Genomic DNA, 20,197 nt, shown 5'->3' on the forward strand with positions numbered 1-20,197 from the left:
TGAACAACTCTCACAACCAACATGACCGTCACAGTGCGCCCCAATATTATGTATTAGCATCATATCCAATCTTGCCAGCAATCAAACGATGCAGAGAAGATGCATCCAACATCATCTGCTGCCATCTCAGTCCATACTTGTAAGCACACAATGGTTCTTCCCCGGCTTAACTATGATGACAGCATTTCGAGTTGCTGTTCATATTTTTTCACAACCCATCACCTCATGCACTATTACCGAAAAAGTTTCACATGATGCGCCTATTTTAATGGAAGTTCATGGCAGATCCACCATGGCAAAAGCCATTGGTTAGCATATTCTAGTAGCACAAGAAGAATCAGGTATTAAAGTAGTGTCAAACTACGAATATAAGGAAAAATGCAGGCCATACTCTAAACTTAAAGCCTCGACTCCACTAACTGTGGATAGAAATAGTTTAAGGAATGATACCGCCTGGTATACCGCCATTTTCACAGCAAAAAGGAGTGGCTATTATTGGGGAAAACGGACATCTATTGCTTCACATGAAAACTCAAGTTTTTCCAGCATTGAAGTCGTTGCGAGGTCATAATTCCTCAAACCCAAAGCAAGAAGATAGAGAAGAAAAGAGTTCTCTCAATTTTATTTTAAATCAAACAGGCAGAACACAATCTTCAATAACTCTGGCCAACCTGTAAGGAACCGGCATTGATCTGCACATTTTTTCATCAATATCCCCAGTAGTCATTGCGGATCTCATCATCAAACTTCTTCTTCAGCTCAGGATGCTTTTCAAAGTATTCATCGGCAGTCATGGTGCTGATCTTTTTCTGTTGAATAATTACAGTGTGAGAGAGCGCTTAAAAATTGCAAGTGATTTATTACCTTATCTCACTAGGGGGAACATAATAACAAAGGGCGATCTGCTACCTTCAACTCTTGCACATCTGCGATTTCCTTTTCCAGTCGCTCGGACTCCTTGAGGGACATCTGCTCTGCCTCTTTCAGTTCCACCAACTGAAACAGACATAGACAAGAGATGTATTGGAGGGATTTGGTTTTTGATAAGTCCTTAAAAAGTCAGGACCAGCTTTAACTCTCACCAGCGCATCAAACTTTGGCTTGTATTGAGGGGTGACTGTGTCCACAAACTTGGGGATCTCTATGCCTGCAAATGAAACGCTGTGAGATTATAAACTCTTAAAAATGCTCCACATTGCCTAATTTGCTCAGAGAATTCAGAAAGAAAACATGGAAATGTTCCACCAAATTATCAGTATTGCACTTCAGAGCAAACATATGTCCAAGAGTAGAAGAAGACTCCACCAGCAATCTGCGTAATTTGCAGTGAAATGTAACCAAGGGCTGTTTGTTCTCCAAATTTAGGTCAATCTTTAGAATACACCATGCCTCTATGTCCAGAAATTCTTCTCACTATGTCCAATCTGGACCTTATATTTTATTTTCACCAAAGTAAAACCATTTCCATCAAGCTCATCATGTAATTTATGGAATGCTACTTAGCTGGCCACTTACACGCAGAACAACTCTAATTGGATTCCTCAAAATAATTCACTTAATCAAATCCACATGCCTAATTGCCTTCATTTCAGATGATTCCCTTGGCAATGCATCAGCGGCGATACTCAGAGAAATTACAACATAGAAATAAGTGAAATTGCACTTAGCACAAGCGAATACCTAAGTTACAGGCAAACAATCAGATAATCAAACCAAAAATAGTGAGCTGAGCATCTCTTTTCGTCTGTCCATCCTACAAAAATGCATCGCATCCGAGAGAACAAGTGCGTCGATCAGTTCAGCAGGAGTCGGGGCAACTTACTGTCATAAGCCTCTTTGTACATATCCACCAAGCGAGGCCCAATTCCTTTTCTATAATATTCCCAGTCAATGGGTTCAGGTTCCTGCAAGCAAAAGAGTAGGGAAAAAAACAGACAAAGGATCAGCTAAAAAGCAATAAGGCCAAGCACCATGAGTACCACCGCCACCCATGGCTAATGCTATCGCTTCAATCACCATTGCCGCTACACTTCCCGCCAACAAATTCAAGGAATTCGAAACAGGCGATGCTGTCCGTCGCACGCTACGACGAGCAGAAACGATGAGTTCGTCCTTACAATAACCACATTTCCGCAAAAGAGGCAGCTCAGATAGCCCATAACAGCGGAAATGTACAAACGAACCAGAACATCAGCTCATGCCCGGCACTCCAAAAGCAGATAAGAGGCAACCGAATCCCTATTTCAGCAGAAGCATATCGAAATGATATGCCGGAACGAGGTAAATCATCACAGTCCACCAGCTTGCGAAAACAGCATTCCCTTCCGAATCAGATCGAATCGAACAGCGAATCGCAGCCCTGGCACAGATAATCGAAAGCTCCAGAGATCTACTGATCGGAAAAGACGCGCCACGAGCCGCCCCGACGATCGCCAATCTACGGAAGAAGGGCAGGCGGGAATCGGGAGATTTCGGGGGTACCTGGCTGAACTTGGTCTGGAGCTGGGAGTTGACCTCGTTGAACGCGCGGCGGAGGTTGGCGAACTCCTTGCGGGCCTCGTCGGAGACGAGGAGCTTCGCCATGCCGTCCCAGTCGATGTTCCTCGACGCCTTGAACGCCACGTCCGTCGCCTTCTTCGCCGTGCCGCTCATCTTTCCTTCCCCTCTCTCTCTCTCCCCTAGGGTTTCGCAGGCTCTCGATGGAGGAGGCTTTCAGGGATTTCCTTCTCCTCTCTCTCCTCTTCCCTTGCTGGTGGCTGTTCTCTCTCTTTGTCTCTCTCTCTCTACCCCCATCGTTTTTTTTTTTTTCTTTTTTTGGGTTGTGCTCCGTGAGGAAGTGATCATGGGCCCAAACTGTGACTTTGGGCCCTCAGGACAGAACCAAGGCCCATTGGGCCGAATGATGTTCGGGCCGCTCCGGGCCGATGGGTACAGCGGGGAAGCCCACGTCTCCATTTCGGAGCTAATCCGTCTTTGCCCTTACTTTCCGTGGACGAAATCGTTCGCCCGTTGTGTCGAGAATGGCACCGTTGGATACTCGTCTTCTCTCGATTACCAAAAAGAAATGTCCGTATCGTCACGGTCGAGACAACTCTCGATGTCTGAGCGTCGGTCGCGACTCTTTCCCCCTAACTTCGATCCGGTGCTCTCGGGTCCGAAGCTACCGACGGCCCTAAAAATTCGACTTTGGATCACGGGCACCCCCGGAGTCAAGACTGGACTGTAGCCGCTTTGCATCATCAGATGGCTTATCGTGTGAAGCGATATTTAAAAAGTCAAATAACGTAGCTTCACATTGTTCTTTCCGATCACACTGAGCTTAGTAATGACATTAATTGATCTCCAAGAATGCGACAACACAAAATGCTGGCAATAATTCGAATTCCTCTTATGCTATTATAGTGTTATGTACTTTGCACCTTCCTTCTTTTGAACTTTATCTGTTCTTTTCCTCCCGTGTGCACATAATTCTTCGATAGTAGGTATAGACTTTCTCCAAGCTGAGCATCCGTTGCCTGAAACACATGCGCGTACGTCCAAAAACCATGAAAGCCAGAACGAGACACGAATTGGAATATGGAGTAGATAACAAGCGAATAAACAAATTTACTCAGTTGACTTTCTGGAAGCTTAAGACGTAAAGAAGCATCGGCTGGACTTTTCTTTACGAAGTTGAGTCAATTAACTTTGATATATACAGTCAATCATTTCGGTGGCTTAGTGAAGACGACCCATCCGAAGGTCAATCAATCACGTACTAGGAAACTTGTTAAGGCACTCCTTTGCGTAAGCTCTTTTTACAGCTAAGAACGTGCTTTTTAACTCGTAGTTAAGAAACTGTTCTTCACCCCTTGGCACACGCTCTAATTTCTCTATAATCCATGCCCCACCAAAAATGCTTCCCAACTATATATTATATCATTTTATGGTAACAAAGAATCGGCATGTAATTCGGGAAAGCAAATCGATTCATTTTCACACTAATCTTAAGCAAAAAGAAAAAGGGGGTTTGGCAATTTCTTCTAAAGAAAGAAGAATCGACTTACTCGTTGGGGTACAATTCAGAACACTCTCTGAATCAAACTTACCAATTCCACACATCACAATCATATGTATAGTGTATAGGTGACCAGTTCTTAGACGAAAGTCTCTCTCTCTCTCTCTCTCTCTCTCTCTCTCTCTCTCTCTCTCTCTCTCTCTCTCTCTCTCTCTCTTGTAAGACAGGTGCTTGATGGTGCACGTTGTCGAGAAAAACGTGAGAACAAACAAGGCGCAAAGCAATTTGGCTACGGAAAAAGACTTACTACCTAGAACAGCTCGAGAAGAGTCGAGGGTCGATCAACACTGGAGCTTTCGCTCGTCGAAACTACGTACATGTCGAGATTGAATTGCGTATGCGTACTGATGATCGGCATGTTTTTTTGGTTTCACGGTCGTTCCTCCATTGTCACGGATCGTCTGCATGGTATGCTGCAAATGGACAGCTAGCGTTAGGGACAAGTTCACGGTCAGCGTCACTTCAAGTCAATCCTCGATGTCCTAACGTGTTCGCGACTCTTCAATAGTCAGAGCAAGCACGCCCGCGATGACGCGCCTGCATACGGAATGATGACAGCTTCGTTTTCGTTGACCTAAAAAAGACCCTACAGAGCTCCAGCGTTCTTGCATCGCTAAGGCCCACATGCTCCTGATGGAGACGGATGTGCATGTTCACGACCATCTCGTATTTCAACCGACAGGAAATGTCACGTGAACGTGCTAAGAGGTTTTTAGAGTGGTTTTGTTAGGATTTAACAAGGGGTAAGTGTACTAAAAGTCCTAAAACTTATCACGAAAGTGCAATCGAGTCTTAAAACTAATCACAAAAGTGCAATTAAATTCTAAAACTTTTTAAAAAGTGCAATCAAGTCTTACAACAAGTCGGTGCAATTAAATCCAAATTTTATGATCTGATTGCACCCACTTGACAAATTTTAAAACTTGATTGTACTTTTTGAAAGTTTTATGATTCAATTGCACTTTCATCACAAATTTTAAGATATCCAAAGCACTTATCCCTTATAAGAAATATTTTCAGAGAAAAATCGCTCTACCTAAATCAACCTTGGCTTAATTGAATACATCTTTACCAGTCATTTCTCATTTGGTCCCTCACCTCATCTCATTGTGTATTCTGTTTATTGAGTTTCGGCACACATTCCTAAACAATAATTTCTATTTTGATCCACGAGACCTCCAGCTGAAGTTCTTGTATGGGGTTTGTTAACGAATTCTATCATGTTGCTCTTCCCTTAGAGAAGGGGCATCATCTGCACGACTTCGGTAGCAAATGGCAATTAAAGGCATGATTTTACGTAATTTAATATACACGCACATGGACAATGACCTTAGACGTGGGAATTCTCATTCAACCACCCATGTTATCTCCATCGTCAACCTGATATTGCCTTTTCGCAATGCTTGCAGCTCATACACGCTCACAAGACCTTAGAACATGTCGTGCTTGTCGGAGGCTGGTTGCGCAAACTTATCTACGAGCACCGAGACATCGGGTGTCGTGGGAGATCAGAGATACATCAGAGGCATCACATCCCCCATGACCTCGATGCCACAATAGGCAGCATTCGAAACGTAACCGACGCGAGATAGATAGAGAATGCGGACTATATGACAACAGACAAATTTGTTTAAGCTAGTCGTGCAAAATGCATTGACACATATAAGAAATAATGTAGAAGAGAGGCTTGTGAAATTGCTGTAGGGAAAATTACCAAAAAAGTCCTAAACCTTTTGAAATTGTGCCAATTCAGTCCTAAACATTTTTTTTTGCCATTTTAGTCTTAAACCTTTTACAATTGTGCTAATTCAGTCCATCCGGCCACTTTTGGCCGGCCGGCGGTGACGTGGACGCCGGCCAGCTGACGTGGCATTATTTTAATATATATATATATTTTTTTTCCTTCTTCCCCCTGGCAGGCTCGCCGGCCATGGCGAGGTCGAGCTGGGCGAGACCTCGCCGTCGCCGGGCGAGACCTCGCCGTCGCCGGGCGAGCTCGACCTTGCCCAGCGACGACGAGGCCTCACCGTCGCCCGGGCGAGCTCGGCCTCGCCGTCGCCGGGCGAGCTCGGCCTCGCCCATGGCCGGCGAGCTCGATCTCGCCATGGCCGGGCGAGGTTGAGCTCGCCCGGCGATGGCGAGGTCTCGCCAGATCTGGGCGAGACCTCGCCGTCGCCCATGGCCGGCGAGCTCGACCTCGCCATGGCCGGGCGAGGTCGACCTCGCCCATGGCCGGCGAGGTCGGCCTCGCCATGGCCGGCAAGGTCACCTCACCGGTGAGCCTCCCCCTGGCCGGTCCGGCCAGGGGGAAGAAGGAAAAAAAATATTAAAATAACGTCGGTGCCGGCCGGCGTCCACGTCAGCGCCGGCCGGCCAAAAGTGGCTGGATGGACTGCATTGGCACAATTGTAAAAGGTTTAGAACCGAAATGGCAAAAAAAAAGGTTTAAGACTGAATTGGCACAATTGCAAAAAGTTTAGGACTTTTTTGGTAATTTTCCCAATTGCTGTATATTACGATGTGTGTCATAATAAAGAGTACATGAGCTTATTTATAGGCTATAAGGGTGATGAGATAAACATTATACCAATTAGAATCAATCAATGCAGGTATATGCGTAAGAGATAGGGAGAGTCAAAGGTAAGCATTATAATATCGCTAACAAGCAATGTGAACAGCGAAGAAGAACGGAGCAACGGTCTCCATGGCTTGTAGAAGATGGTAGGGGAGGCTCTCTTTTCTTAACCTTGCAAAACGTTGGTACAGCGTATGAGGGACACAAGAATGAGGTCCAGAGTCTCTCCAGCCGTTGGGAAGTGGCGGACGTTGACGAGAATGCGATTCTGACGCTCGAAATTAGCCCATAATTACGTTCACGTAGCTTCCCCATATGTAATTAATTACTCGGATTAAGTGACGATGTATCATATGTTATCCTAATATTATTATAATAACGGGTGGGAAAAAAACCAACGTCGTGCCTTTTTATCTTTTTTTGGTGTCACTAAATGTAGACGGTCGTCGTTGATAGATATTTTTGGTTGGTCATGCATTTCTAGTTCCCAAGTTCAACAATGGGTATGTACCCATTTGTGTTTTTCCATGTGTAAGGTGAAAAATAATGAGCTTGTTGCCTGGCCTAGACCTCGTGGGAATAAGATTCATTTCACATTCGGAAGACCAATTTGATGGCTCAAGCTTAAAAAATATGGAAAAAATGGGCACAAAAATTCGTCCAATCAGAGCACTTTCGTCACTGTAGATGCCCCTTTGTGACGGGAAGTGGACTTACTTTGGTGACGGTCCATCCATCGACACATGACTAGGAGCTCGCCACTATTCTTCGGTGAATACATAGATGAAGACCGCACCAACGACAGATAGAATGACAGTTTGGAATTATACAGTGAAAAACATGGTTATGCATTTGACATTTGAAGTAATACTTTCAACTTTTGTTTGTTGAACTACACTGCTTCGACTTTGTCTTATACGTACCTTTTGTGAAGCATAGTTTCAACTTCAAGCGAACTTATTGGTAGCTACAAAGCATTTGCGTGGAATCATGGAAGAAGATGGAACTTAGGTTAAGATATATACTATAAAACCGAGTCCTCGGAGCCGTAAATCTCGAGTTCTAGTACTCTCTTTCTTTAACCATTTACAGGTTTCCATTTATTTATAAATGGAATTTTTCAACAATTCTCTTATCGATACACGCCGGGTTTCCTATACTCGATTTTATTGAATTTTTGCGCAGGAAAGACGGTGTTAAGATGGAAAATGCGAAACCTATCGTCATCTACGGTTGCCGACATAAGTAAAGCTCTATCTTTCTTGATTAGCTTTGGGCAGGTAGAGCATCTAAGCACATATGTATGGATGTATATCTTGTTGGATGTTTGTTTGTAAAACAAACAAAATAAAGCTCTTTCTTTTGTCCCACATAGGAAAGTTTTGAGAAAGTGGGCTACTTTATAACTGTGAATATCTTCTTGCTCCTTAGAGTGAAGACAATGGGGTGTGTGCTAGTCCACACAATACCCGCGTGCGGGTGCGCAATTATTAGGCACACTAATCCCTTTATTTTTATTTTATTTCGTAAGGTTATCTCATTAATCTTTATTAGTTGAAAGGTTGTTTTGTTGTTTATTAAATAATTTTCGAAATTATGAAAGTTCGGAATTTTATTTATATATATTTTTATTTTATTCCGAATTTTACATGTGTCTTTTCAAGATAACTTTTGGAGATTATATTTGTTCAGTTTTCAATCTTTCCCGAAGGGTTGCATTTGTTCAGTTTGCAACTTCTTTCGAAAGAATATCTTTGTTAGCTTTGCAACCTTTCGTGAAGAGTTGCCTATGTTCTTTAAGACCGATTTCTATATATGTCAGTTTTTGGCAAGAAAGAAAAAAAAAATCAATTTTCCAAGTCTTCTTTCGAAAACTACAGCCATCATTTTCAATTGTTTCCTAAAGAGACCCTGGAGAAATACTAGAATTGCTATCTAGTATTCTCATTTTGAGACTTTGTTGTATCCTGAAGGATTTTTGCTGGTGACCATTAGCAACATTGTGGGGCAAATAAATCCTTAAGAAAAGTGATATTACGCCTCAAAGTCCGACTTGATTGCTTTTTTGATTCGAAGCCATTTATTTTTACAACATATCTACCTATACGGGCATTAGGGTGCGAATGGTAACCATTCTGCTCCAGAAATCAAATTCTTGCCAGAAATTGATTTCTGGAGGAGAAATCTGTTTGGTAAAACATGACTAATTCTACTCCAGAAATTGATTTCTGGAACAGAAATCTGTTTTGATTTGTTGATTTTTTTTGCACCTAAAAAAATTTAAATTTTACTCAAAATGGGTGGCCACATGTATTATAAGCCATTCTATAAAGTTTTGAAATTTTTGATTTTTTTAAATTTTTTTGGGTACCTAAAAAAATTTAAATTTCACTCAAAGTGGGTGGCCACAGGTATTCTAAGCCATTTTATGAAGTTTTGAATTTTTTTATTTTTTTGGCCACCTCAAAAAATTTAAATTTTACTCAAAGTGGGTGGCTACAGATATTCTAAGCCATTCTGTGAAGTTTTGAAATTTTTTATTTTTTATTTTATTTTTTTTTTGGCACCTCAAAAAATTTATATTTCACTCAAAGTAGGTGGCCACAGGTATTTTAAGCCATTTTGTGAAGTTTTGAAATTTTTGATTTTTTTTTGGTACCTCAAAAAATTTAAATTTCACTCAAAGTGGGTGGCCACATGTGTTTTAAGCTATTCTGTGAAGTTTTGAAATTTTTTATTTTTTTGATTTTTTAAAAAAAAATTCACCAAATTTCATATTTTCCCGAAATCTGACTTTTTTTTTTATTTTCTGGAAATTTTTATGAATTTTTCTAGAATTTTTCAATTTTTATGCATTTTCTGAAAAAAAAATTGTGAGAAAATAGAGAGAATGCATTCCAGAATCAAGAAGCTACAAAAAGTAGCTTCTCTTTTTCTTGCCAAAAACTCATTCCGGAATAAAAAATGCATTATGGAATCAAGAATGCATTCTGAAATCAAGTATTTTTAACAAACGCATTTTTATTTCAGAATGCAAAAATCGCTCCAGAATGCATTCCGAAAATTTTTTAACAAACGCCATTCTGTTCCGGAATGCATTCCGAAATAGAATTTTTATTCTGGAATGCATTCCATGCGCACCCTTACAAGCTAATAATAAAACATAAACGACAACGGGATGCAAGCCAATCTTAAAGCCAATGCGTAGTTGGATCCATCCGCCAAAAGATTTCCAATTTTCAAAACCACCGTCACCAATTAATTAGGGATTCTTGCCATTTACATCAAACCAAGGTCATAAGCATGGCGCACATGATCGTTGAAAAACACCCTCTTCTTGTTCACCCCCCGCACACGACATACTCCCCCATACAATAGAAGCTTCGAATGTTCAATTTAGAAAGAGATTAGTGGAAATCTACCAATAGAAGCATTGATTGTGTCGTAATGTCTATGGTTATCTTGGAATGTTGCAGTAGAATGAGTCAAGTGCATCCTTTCTTTTGATGAGGGTCTACCAAGTCTTGCCATATTGCTTATTGACTCCGAACGAAAGAGACAACACTCCAATTTGCATGTATGCCTTTTCGCTAAGCCGAATTGGGAATGGTGACTTTGACATGTGAAATGGAGAAAAGAGAGGGCAAAAGGCCAATTTGGAAAGTCACGTTCCATGCCAAATTGAAATTCCAATTCGCAGCACATGCGCCAAGATGAGGAGGAAGGAGAAAGAAAAGATTGGATATGCGTTCTCGGGGAAGAGAGAGAGAGAGAGAGGATTTGCAAAGCTACGAAAGAACGAACATAATAATCGGTCAAGACGTGAAAAGGGATTTCGATCTCTAGAGCTGGAAGACATCACATGTTCGAACCCTTCCAATTGGCGTGCGGATTACTCCGAGTCGAGGCCATTTGCAGATATGGACTAAACCGATTCCCGGACCCTCACCGGGTGTTCTGCGGCCTTCAACTAGCCGAGCCTCCATGCTCGTGCCTCCGGATAATGAAAACATAAAAATGGAAATAAGAGTTGTTGCTCCCCACCTCCATACATACTCAAATCTGATGTATAAAACAATTTCTTTTGGCCCTTTACCAAGGACAACCCATGGTACGTAATCGACACGTAATTATAAACAACCATTGAAATTCCAGAATCCTCGTCCCCCCCCCCCCCCCCCATTTTTCATTGTAGGGTCGTTGGATTTTGCGCAATGTCCTTGTCAATTAACGACTTCATATCTTCGAATTTTACATTTCCTTTTTCTAGACGTGATGTCCAATTTAAGCTGAAGGACTTTATACCCGCCAAGTGGGATTCGTGTCCCACTCGGCACCACTTAGGAACCCATCATCTTCAATCGAAGAAAATGAAAGAGCAAAGTCTACTCGAACGTGTACAAACTGCAATCGAGAAATCGACACTTTAATCAAACAATCATCGGGAATAAAGTTCCGTTGGTTTCACGCAAAACGAATGACTCGAAGAAATTTTTATTTTTTTAAATAATCGCTCATGTCACTTGAAATTATTGATCGATGAAAAATGTTTCGATCGTCTTATTTTTATGGACGATGAAAATATTTCCTCTTCGTTCATTTTTGCAAACTATACAAGCCGTCATTTTTTTCAGGAAAGTATTTTCCGAAAAATACCGTTCATTTTTTGAAAACCACACGAGCGGTCATTTTTTTCGGGAAAATATTTTCCTGAAAAGTATAAAATATCTATCGTACACAATCTCGAAACTGAGAGTACGACACGGATATGTTTAACGCGATAACGAAAAGGTCGGACAAATCGACAGGGTGGGATTTTGTGGCTCGGAGCTTGAAATTTCGTGGCAGAAAAAGTGGTGCCTTAGAAAAAGGTCGTGACTCTTGACCTTTGGGCCAATTTCAGAGGTTGATGGTAATGGTGGCTCGAAATCTACGCTCAACTGCGACGGACTTCATTTCGTGGTTGAAGGGCCAACCTTGTTGCGAAGAAGAATGTTTCTGCAGGAGTTAATGATACGAGCGTCAAATTTCTGGCTAAAAAGTCCGTATGTTTAATGTCGCCACGAAACGAATAGTCGCATCTGGTGGTCCCAGTGAATTTCGCGAGAGAATTATCAAAAGAAAGTCCTAAATTTACGGCGCTCGCGACAATTCAGTCATAAACATTTTAATTGCGACAATCGAGTTGTTAGCATCTGCACATTTTGCTAATTGGAATATAGGAAAAATTAAAGAAAACAAAAGAAAAGTGAAAAAATGAAAAAAAATTATTGAAAATGTCCGCGTCGGCGCCAGCTGTACTACGTAGGACGGCCGGCGTCCACGTCAGCGGATTCCGGTCAAATTGACCGGATGGACTCAATTTGCAAAACGTGAAAAAGTTTAAGACTTAATTGACATGAATACAATAAGTTTGGAACTTTTTTGGTAATTTGCCGTAATTTTGTTGATGATAAATATTATTTTGTGTGGCATATCTTCGTGGCTAAAAGGGGTGAGACTTTGCTGCAAATCGTCGCTAAAAAAGTCCTTTGCAAATTGGGATTTCAGATTTTAGATTCCATTTGCAAATCTAGGCATCTTAACTTTTATATTTGCAGCTATTTAAACCAATCATAAATTGAGCAAATATAAAATCAAACGTCACATTCCTAATGTAGCAATGCATGAAAAAGTGATTCAGCTGCCCCCACTCAATATTAAGGAGAAAAGAAAAAAGTAAAACCAAGATCAGATAAACAAGCAAAGGTGGTCCAAGCTCCTTGACGATAAGGGGTGATCGGTTCCCGATCCGGTCCAATTCAATGGAACTGATCATTTGAAATTTAGTTCACATTTTACTAATTTTTGTCAATGAATTTATGTCAATGAAGTTCACTTAGAGTTTAGTTCACATTTTATAAATTTTTTTGAAGAAATAAAAAAGTATATGTAGTCGATTCGAAACGAAAATTAGATCACCCGGACACCGGTTTGACTTTTTGGAATCAGGAACCGGATCGACACTCTTGGGAACCGAATCGAACCGGCCGGTTCCGTCCGGTTTGGGCGGTTTTCGATTTGGGCGGTCCGTTTTGCACACACATGATCTACCAAAATAATAAAATAAAGTAAAATAAAAACAAAAATCCAAATCAAGCCGCCATATATATGGCGGTGCAACCTCCTCAACAATCAACCAGAACAATCAAAAGAGCACAAGCACCTGCAAAAAAAATAAATAAATAAAATAAAACTGAACCATCAACACAATATACTGTATTTTGCAAAAATATTTGACCCAAGATCGGTGAGCACATAGCCCCCGTCTGAATGACGAATGTCCAAGAGGGCTTAAATCCTACACCGTTCCCGTGAAATTTCATGGCACTACCGTCAATTGTTCAATGATTTGATGTGCCCGGAGAACCTTTGCTCCGATACCACGCGAGACTTTGCGAGATTACCGCTGACTCTTTCAGAAACTTAAACCGTCGGATGATGGCGTGATGTCGATATTAAGATAATTCTAACGATCTCATTTGTCGCCACGGTATCCTTTCTCCTTTTAACACTCACTTCTTCTCGCTTCGGGACCTTCTTCTCCGGGGGCGGGTTCGTCTCGACGACTTCTTCATCGTGTGCGTCGGCACGGAAAATTTTCACTTCATTTATTGAGAGGAAGACTAGCCTAAGCTCTTCGTCGGTCCACACTGATGACGTCACGGCCCCGGGTCCGCTGACGCAAGCAGCACCCCGTCCCTATTTTCTCCCTCCCCTATAAATCGCGATATTTGCGGCCCCTGCTTTTCCCTGCAACTTCCTTCCCCCCGAAGCTCTTCGAAAATGGAGAAGACCGCACCTCCGCCCGTCGCGATCCCTTCCTCCCCCTTCCTCCCGCACTCCCCCGCCTACTCGCACCCCCCGCCGCCGTCGCCGCCGCCGCCCCAGTTCTGCCCGGCGACCCCTCCTCCCCCGGCGGCGGCGCCTCACGACAGCGGCGGGTGCCCGCCGTCCCCTGCTGCTGCTCCGGCGGCGGCGGCGGCGGGGGTCCTCAGCCCCTGCGCCGCGTGCAAGATCCTGCGGCGGAGGTGCGCCGCAGACAAGTGCGTCCTGGCGCCGTACTTCCCGCCGACGGAGCCGTACAAGTTCACCATCGCCCACCGGGTCTTCGGGGCCGCCAACATCATCAAGTTCTTGCAGGTACTTACTCCCACTCCCCACCCTCGTACTTGATGGGGAAATCCAAGTCCGCCGGTGTGAACTCGGCGGTCAAACGAATGTCGCTTCTGGTTCGTGACTGCAAAAGCAAAAGGCGCGAGCGCGCGCGGCTGTTCGCTCTCGCTCCTTTTTAGGCTGTTCGTTCTTCCTTCTTTTTCATCGTCTTCTTCTATCTTTAGCTCGTGCTTTGGAAAAAGTGCGCCGCTTAACTTTGATCATAAAGAGATCAACAGTGATTTTAAAGCCTGTTCAGATGCATCATCTATCGAGCGTTTCGAGCGAGAAAGTTTTCGCTTTTCGACGCTCCATCGTGAAGCGTCATGCATCACAAGCGAAGTTTAATGTATTGAAGTTCGCGTGATGTTTTTCTCCATTCAAAATCCTTTTGCATCGTGCCAAAAAGCAAAGGAACAAAAAAAAAAAAACCCTTTTTGATCCACGCGATGTTCGAACAATTTATGTTTAACGTGATGTTTTAAAATTAAGAATCCGTCCGTTTGAAGGAAAATTATTTTCCGACTTTTGGGTGTTTGGACGCCAGAAAACTAATCGATTTACCAAAAAACTTTTTTTTATGGACTAAAACAACGAGTTTAAATTTGACATTAAAAAAATAAAAACCAGCCGTTTTCCTTAAAAGTGATTTTCGTCGATAAATGTAGGCAAATTTCGCCTGTTTTTGTTTTATTTCAATGTGTACTTATTTTTGGGCTTAATTTGATATTAGGGCACATAGTGATTCATACAACATTGTCAAAGCGGTTTGACCATATACCAGATTCAGGACGTGAAGAGTTAATTTGGTCCACTAGATTTCCCATCAATTGGCGGTTACAGTATTAATTAGGCAGTTGTGGACCATGACTCGTGCTTTTCCTTGACTTTAGTTGTTTTTTTGGGCTAAGATCAAGTGCTGTCGATCCTATTGTTTCTGTCAACTTCGGCTTGGCTATTGATGATCAAGTTTCTGATTATTCAGCTTTAATCTGAAGCTCATATCATCTGTGTAGCTGGTTGAGCCACAATTCACGCATACATTTGCCACATTGCATTAATCTTTCGTTGCATCTCGGAGTTAGTCAAATGCTCGTGCTCGATATTCGATAACAAGCCCCGTGGTGGACGTGAATTTTATCAGGAACTCCCGGAGTCCCGACGGGCCGACGCTGTGAGCAGCATGGTCTACGAGGCGAGCGCGCGGATCCGAGACCCGGTGTACGGCTGCACGGGCGCGATCTCTCAGCTCCAGAAGCAAGTCGTGGAGCTCCAGGCGCAGCTCGCCAAGGCGCAAGCCGAGATCGCGAACGTGCAATGCCAGAACGCCAACTTGCTCACCCTCATCTGCATGGAGGTGTCTCAAATCCAAGACCAGCCCGTTTTCCAGCAGCAATGCCCCGCGGTGGACGCGAGCTGCTTCCTGGACGAGACCAGCCTCGCCTCTTCTTGGGAACCGCTTTGGACATGAGAAGGAACGGCAGCTCCAATGGCGTTCGACCTTCATGTTGGGGTTTCGAGGAAGAAAAGACGGACACGAGGAGAGGAGACGGGAATTGTCAATAAAGAGAGATTAGTTAATGTTAGATACGTGATAGTCAAACTGAGGGTCTTGGCCCAAATTCAGAAAAAAAAAAAAGGTTGATGGGATGCATGCGAATCTTTTGGATTGCTGATACAGAAGTGTTCACAGGGAAAGAAACGGATGACAGAGAAAAATGGCGGGGAGATCTCTGAGTCACTTTCCTTTGGACTATCGTAACCTTGTTCAATCAATACTATATTATAGCTTTATGTGACCTAATTTATCTATGATCAGTCGTCAAACTTTATGACTACTTTTGTGAGGATATGACCGATAAGCTATCCTTTTCTCTCCTATAATTTATAGGAAGCATGGTCTCAAGTGGAGTAGTAGCTAGCTGATGCCAAGGTTTCATCCTCATGATTAGACTAATGATTAATCTTTAAAAGTCCCAAAACAAAAATATACATGTTGCACCACTATCCACTGATCATCGTCATTTTGATATGTTCAATCAGACACGACAAGTAACGGCTCGTGACGGTACTCCTTGCAAACCCATGCAATGAACTTACGTTATTACGATGCAAGTATTGAGCGATGCGAACTCGAGTTATTGATGTTATAAATCTGCGATGAAAAGTCCTATACTTCATGGAGAGAGATCATGAAGAATAGTAGCAAGCCCTTAACATGTAACTAGAACCAACGAGCCGTATCATGGTTGGACCGATTTGATTCGAATGCTCTTTCGTAATTAGCTATCGATTTTCCGAACTCTCATTTACGACACTCTGCATTATGAACATGCTATTTAGGATCTGAAACAAGAGAGTAGTACATGGTGATGCAGGTGGAGGGTGATGAATCCTCCAAATCTGAAGGTCAACTCAACTCGGAGGGTCGCGAAAAACTTTAGAGAGAACAAAAATAAAAGCGAGCCAGTCGTCAATATATCAGAGGCATTTGACAATGGGAAAAGTGCAGGTTCCAGTGAAGAAACCGTGTTGAGAAAAAGCAATGAGTAAGGGCGGCCCAGCGTGATGACGACGAGCAGCAGCCAACAGCCGATGCCTTTTGCATGCATTCCCACTTGCAGTCCAACAGGAACTTCTTATTCTAATCGCACAGGGAAGACTGGCGCCTGATGTTTCTACGGTTCTCGAAGCCTTTTCACGATGTCAGTTTGCATTTTATAATGACGCTCTTGTTTCTTCCGAATCTGGATTTGGTGTTTCGTGTGAATCTAGGGTGTGAAAAGAAGAACAGAGATGTCCTACTGCGTGCGGGTTTGCTGTATGGTGTACTGTGACGTGCGGCACATCTCACTGTGATACAATGCGCGCCCACTGCCATTTTGCTAGGAGAAAGCAAAATGACTCGCTTGAACGTTTTTTGGTGGGGATTATGAGTATGTAAGGGCGCGCATGGAATCTATTCTGGAGCAGAAATTCTGCTCCAGAATGCATTCCGGAACAGAAATGCGTTTGTTAAAAAATTTCCGGAATGCATTGTGGAGCAATTTTTGCATTCTAGAATAAAAATGTGTTTGTTAAAAATACTTGATTCCAGAATGCATTCTTGATTTCAGAATGAGTTTTGGGCAAGAAAAAGAGAAGCTACTTTTTGTAGCATCTCTCTTCCAGAATGCATTCTCCCTCTTTTCTCTCTTTTTGGTGGCCTTTACAACACATTTTGAGATCTCATTAATTTTTTTTTTCAGAAAATGCATAAAAATTGAAAAATTCCAGAAAAATTCATAAAAATTTCCAGAAAATAAAAAAAAGTCAGATTTCGGGAAAATAGGAAATTTAGTGAATTTTTTTAAAAAAATATAAAAAAATCAAAAATTTCGAAACTTCACAGAATGGCTTAGAAGCCACCCTTGAGTGAAATTTAAATTTTTTTAGGTGTCCAAAAAAATCAAAAAATAAAGAATTTCAAAACTTCACAGAATGACTTAGAATACTTGTGGCCACCCACTTTAAGTGAAATTTAAATTTTTTGAGGTGCCCAAAAAAATTAAAAAATAAAAAATTTTAAAACTTCACAGAATGGCTTAGAATACTTGTGGTCACCCACTTTGAGTAAAATTTAAATTTTTTTATATGCAAAAAAAATCAACAAATCAAAACAAATTTCTGTTCCAGAAATCAATTTCTGGAGCAGAATTAGTCATGTTTTATCAAACAGATTTCTCCTCCAGAAATCAATTTCTAGCAAGAATTCCAGAAATCAATTTTCTGGCAAGAATTTGATTTCTGGAGCAGAATGGTTACCATTCGCGCCCTAAATCGCCCACCACTATATTTCTCATATTCAAAAAGTATTCCAAAGACCGCAGGAAAAACTGTCCAAAAAGTTTTAAAGTTAATGCGCTTTTTCCAATTCAGTCCTAAACCTTTAAATTGTGTCAATTTAGTCATAAACCTTTTTACGTTTTGCCAATTAAGTCCATCCAGTTAATTTAGGCCGGAAATCGTTGACGCAGACGCTGGGTGGCGTCGACGTGGATACTTTTTAAATATTTTTTTTTCAAAATTTAAATTTTCCCTTTTTTTCTTTTTCTTCTCTTTTCCTTCTTTAATTTTCCTTTTCTCTTCTTTTCTTTTTCTTTTTATTTTTAAAATTTTTATTTTTATTTTTATTTTTTTTCCTTTTTCCCTTCACTGTTCTCAGGCAAGGACAACCCTTCGCCAAATCAAGCGAGGGTTTGCCAGTCGAGGTGAGGTTGACCCTTGGTCTGCCTTTGCGTGAGGCCAACAACCTTCGCCTGCCATCGACGAGGTTCGGCAATGGCCGACAGAGGGAAAAAGAAAAAAAAAAGAAGAGAAAGGAAAAAAAAAGGAAAAAAGGAAAAGAGAAGAAAAGAAAAAAAATAAAACAACAAAAAATTCCGTAATTTTTTAAAATATTATTAAAAATTATTCACATTAGCGTATGGTGTGCCACATAAAACGTCCGATGCCCATGTCACCGATTTCCCTTCAAAATTAGCTGGACGGACTCAATTGGCACAATTAAAAGATTCGAGACCGAATTGACAAAAATACAATAAATTTAAGACTTTTTGGACAATTTTCCCAAGGTTAACCTTACGTGACGAAATGCAATAATTTTTCATCCACACCGTATATCTCTCGGCCTAATTTACCTCAAAATCGCGACAATAAGTCGAATTAATTTCAAATGAATATACGGGCTATTTTTCCTCATTTAACACTAAAAAAAGCGAAAACCATTATTAACCGCTGCTCTCCACTACGCTCCCCTATCTAAACGTAGTTAGGCATTGTTGAAAAAAAAATTTTAAAAAAAGTAATCGCATCATTTCAACGAGGGAACTATTTTTCATCTGAAATTTTTTTTCGTAGGCGTACGGCGTATGACCGATCCATGCACGTTCTACGCGCGTGCGGCCCGACCAAGTCCGCCATCAAAGGGGTAAAAACAAGGTCCACGCGTCCTCGCTTGATTGGACAGTCTCCGTCGGGGTCGACCGCACGGTTTAACGTCGTCGTTTCGTTCTCGGGATTTCAAGCCATCGATGCAAGACTGGGCGTACTGATGCAATACATATGACCGAACCATCCTTACTGCAAGTGAAGTTACTGTTAATCCCTCGATTGACTAATCGTATCATATGAAAACGCTCGGCGTTCATTAAGTACGCCACTAGCCGACCGAATTTATGCTCGGACCCATCAATTTCGTGCGCGTTGGCATCACGAAAAAAAAATGCGTCGTTTATCGAACATGCGAGCTTGACTTTAGCATCCATAAACTCGTCGTTACGCTAATTAAGCCCCGCTTTTCTTCTAAATCGAAAAGCGATCGCGCAATTCATGTGAAAAGTTGTTATCTCTATATGCCCAAAAGAGGCTGCAAATCATCCTGAGTACGAGTAGAGAAGATGAGGATTCACCCTATGTGAAAGTGCACAGCAAACTCTATCTGCAAAGTGGGACATGCCTCATGTTCAAAAACGGAAAGTGGATGCACCCTTTTTGCATCACAACAACAGTGCCAATCAAGGCGGCAAAGGTTGGATGCCACTTCTCCTGGCCTGCAAAGAACCAAACTGCTTCAGAAGAGAGCTTCCAAGTTCGTGTGAACACGACCGCACTTGCTTAGTCCACCATCTTTGCATGGTTTCATACCAGGGAAAAGCCCCGACCCGAGTCGCTTTCATTCCACGACCGTTCTGTAGAATTACCCCCTAATTATGAAGAGTTTAAATAGTCTATTTGGTCTGTACCAAAGACGCGCTACTTTATCGAGGAACGCGTAGTCGTGTCAAGTAAGGACAGGGGAACCGCGGTATCTCGTTGTATTCATGTGCTCTGTTTTTCAACAGCTGCATTGAATTTGGTTCGGCGAGCAAGAAGAAGAATAGTTGAACGACGACAACGGTCTGGGACACACCCTCGCCTTTTTGCATCTACCGAAGTACTTTAGATAGACAAATGTTTTAGGACATTGCATGAGGACATTACAATATATGGGGTAGGTGTCGTGGGTCATTGACGAAGTCTTCATTTGTCAAGAGTTCAGATGGTGCTTTTATTCGGTTTTGACCACCTTCCCCCACTATATCGGCTGTGTCCTCTTTCGCTCTGCAACTGTATTCTAATACCAGGGTGCAAATGTTTCAACCCTGAAAAGATTATGTTAATCGAGCTTCAATGATCTGTAAGTATCATGACCGGAAATGCTTTGTTGCATTGCAGTCTCTTCTGACCAACCCAACAGCGAGTCATTCGATGATAACAACCCGGCTAATTCGACATTATTGTTAACTCAAAAGTTGAAAGTGAAGATTCATGGCATGCTTCCGGTGCAGAGA

The 20,197-nt window shown here is 42.0% G+C and overlaps 2 protein-coding genes across 2 annotated transcripts; one reads left to right on the plus strand and one right to left on the minus strand.

Moving 5' to 3' along the window:
- Positions 1-263: 263 nt before the first annotated feature.
- On the minus strand, positions 264-2,764 carry LOC115673113 (ATP synthase subunit d, mitochondrial). The gene is made up of 5 exons (XM_030595184.2): positions 2,482-2,764; positions 1,823-1,904; positions 1,083-1,147; positions 910-996; positions 264-809 (listed from the first exon to the last, which is right to left on the minus strand). Exons 1-5 carry the CDS (start codon positions 2,650-2,652, stop codon positions 708-710), a joined length of 507 nt encoding a protein of 168 aa, XP_030451044.1. The 5' UTR covers positions 2,653-2,764; the 3' UTR covers positions 264-707.
- A 10,671-nt stretch (positions 2,765-13,435) lies between these two features.
- Positions 13,436-15,676, plus strand: LOC115673146 (LOB domain-containing protein 1-like). The gene is made up of 2 exons (XM_030595231.2): positions 13,436-13,814; positions 14,971-15,676. The coding sequence occupies exons 1-2, from the start codon at positions 13,458-13,460 to the stop codon at positions 15,295-15,297; spliced, it is 684 nt and encodes a 227-aa protein (XP_030451091.2). The 5' UTR covers positions 13,436-13,457; the 3' UTR covers positions 15,298-15,676.
- The last annotated feature ends 4,521 nt before the right edge of the window (positions 15,677-20,197 follow it).

Source organism: Syzygium oleosum, unplaced genomic scaffold, assembly GCF_021117445.2.
Source record: "Syzygium oleosum isolate NSW1041296 unplaced genomic scaffold, Sole_v2.1 Sole_v2.02, whole genome shotgun sequence".
Taxonomy (NCBI): Eukaryota; Viridiplantae; Streptophyta; class Magnoliopsida; order Myrtales; family Myrtaceae; genus Syzygium; species Syzygium oleosum.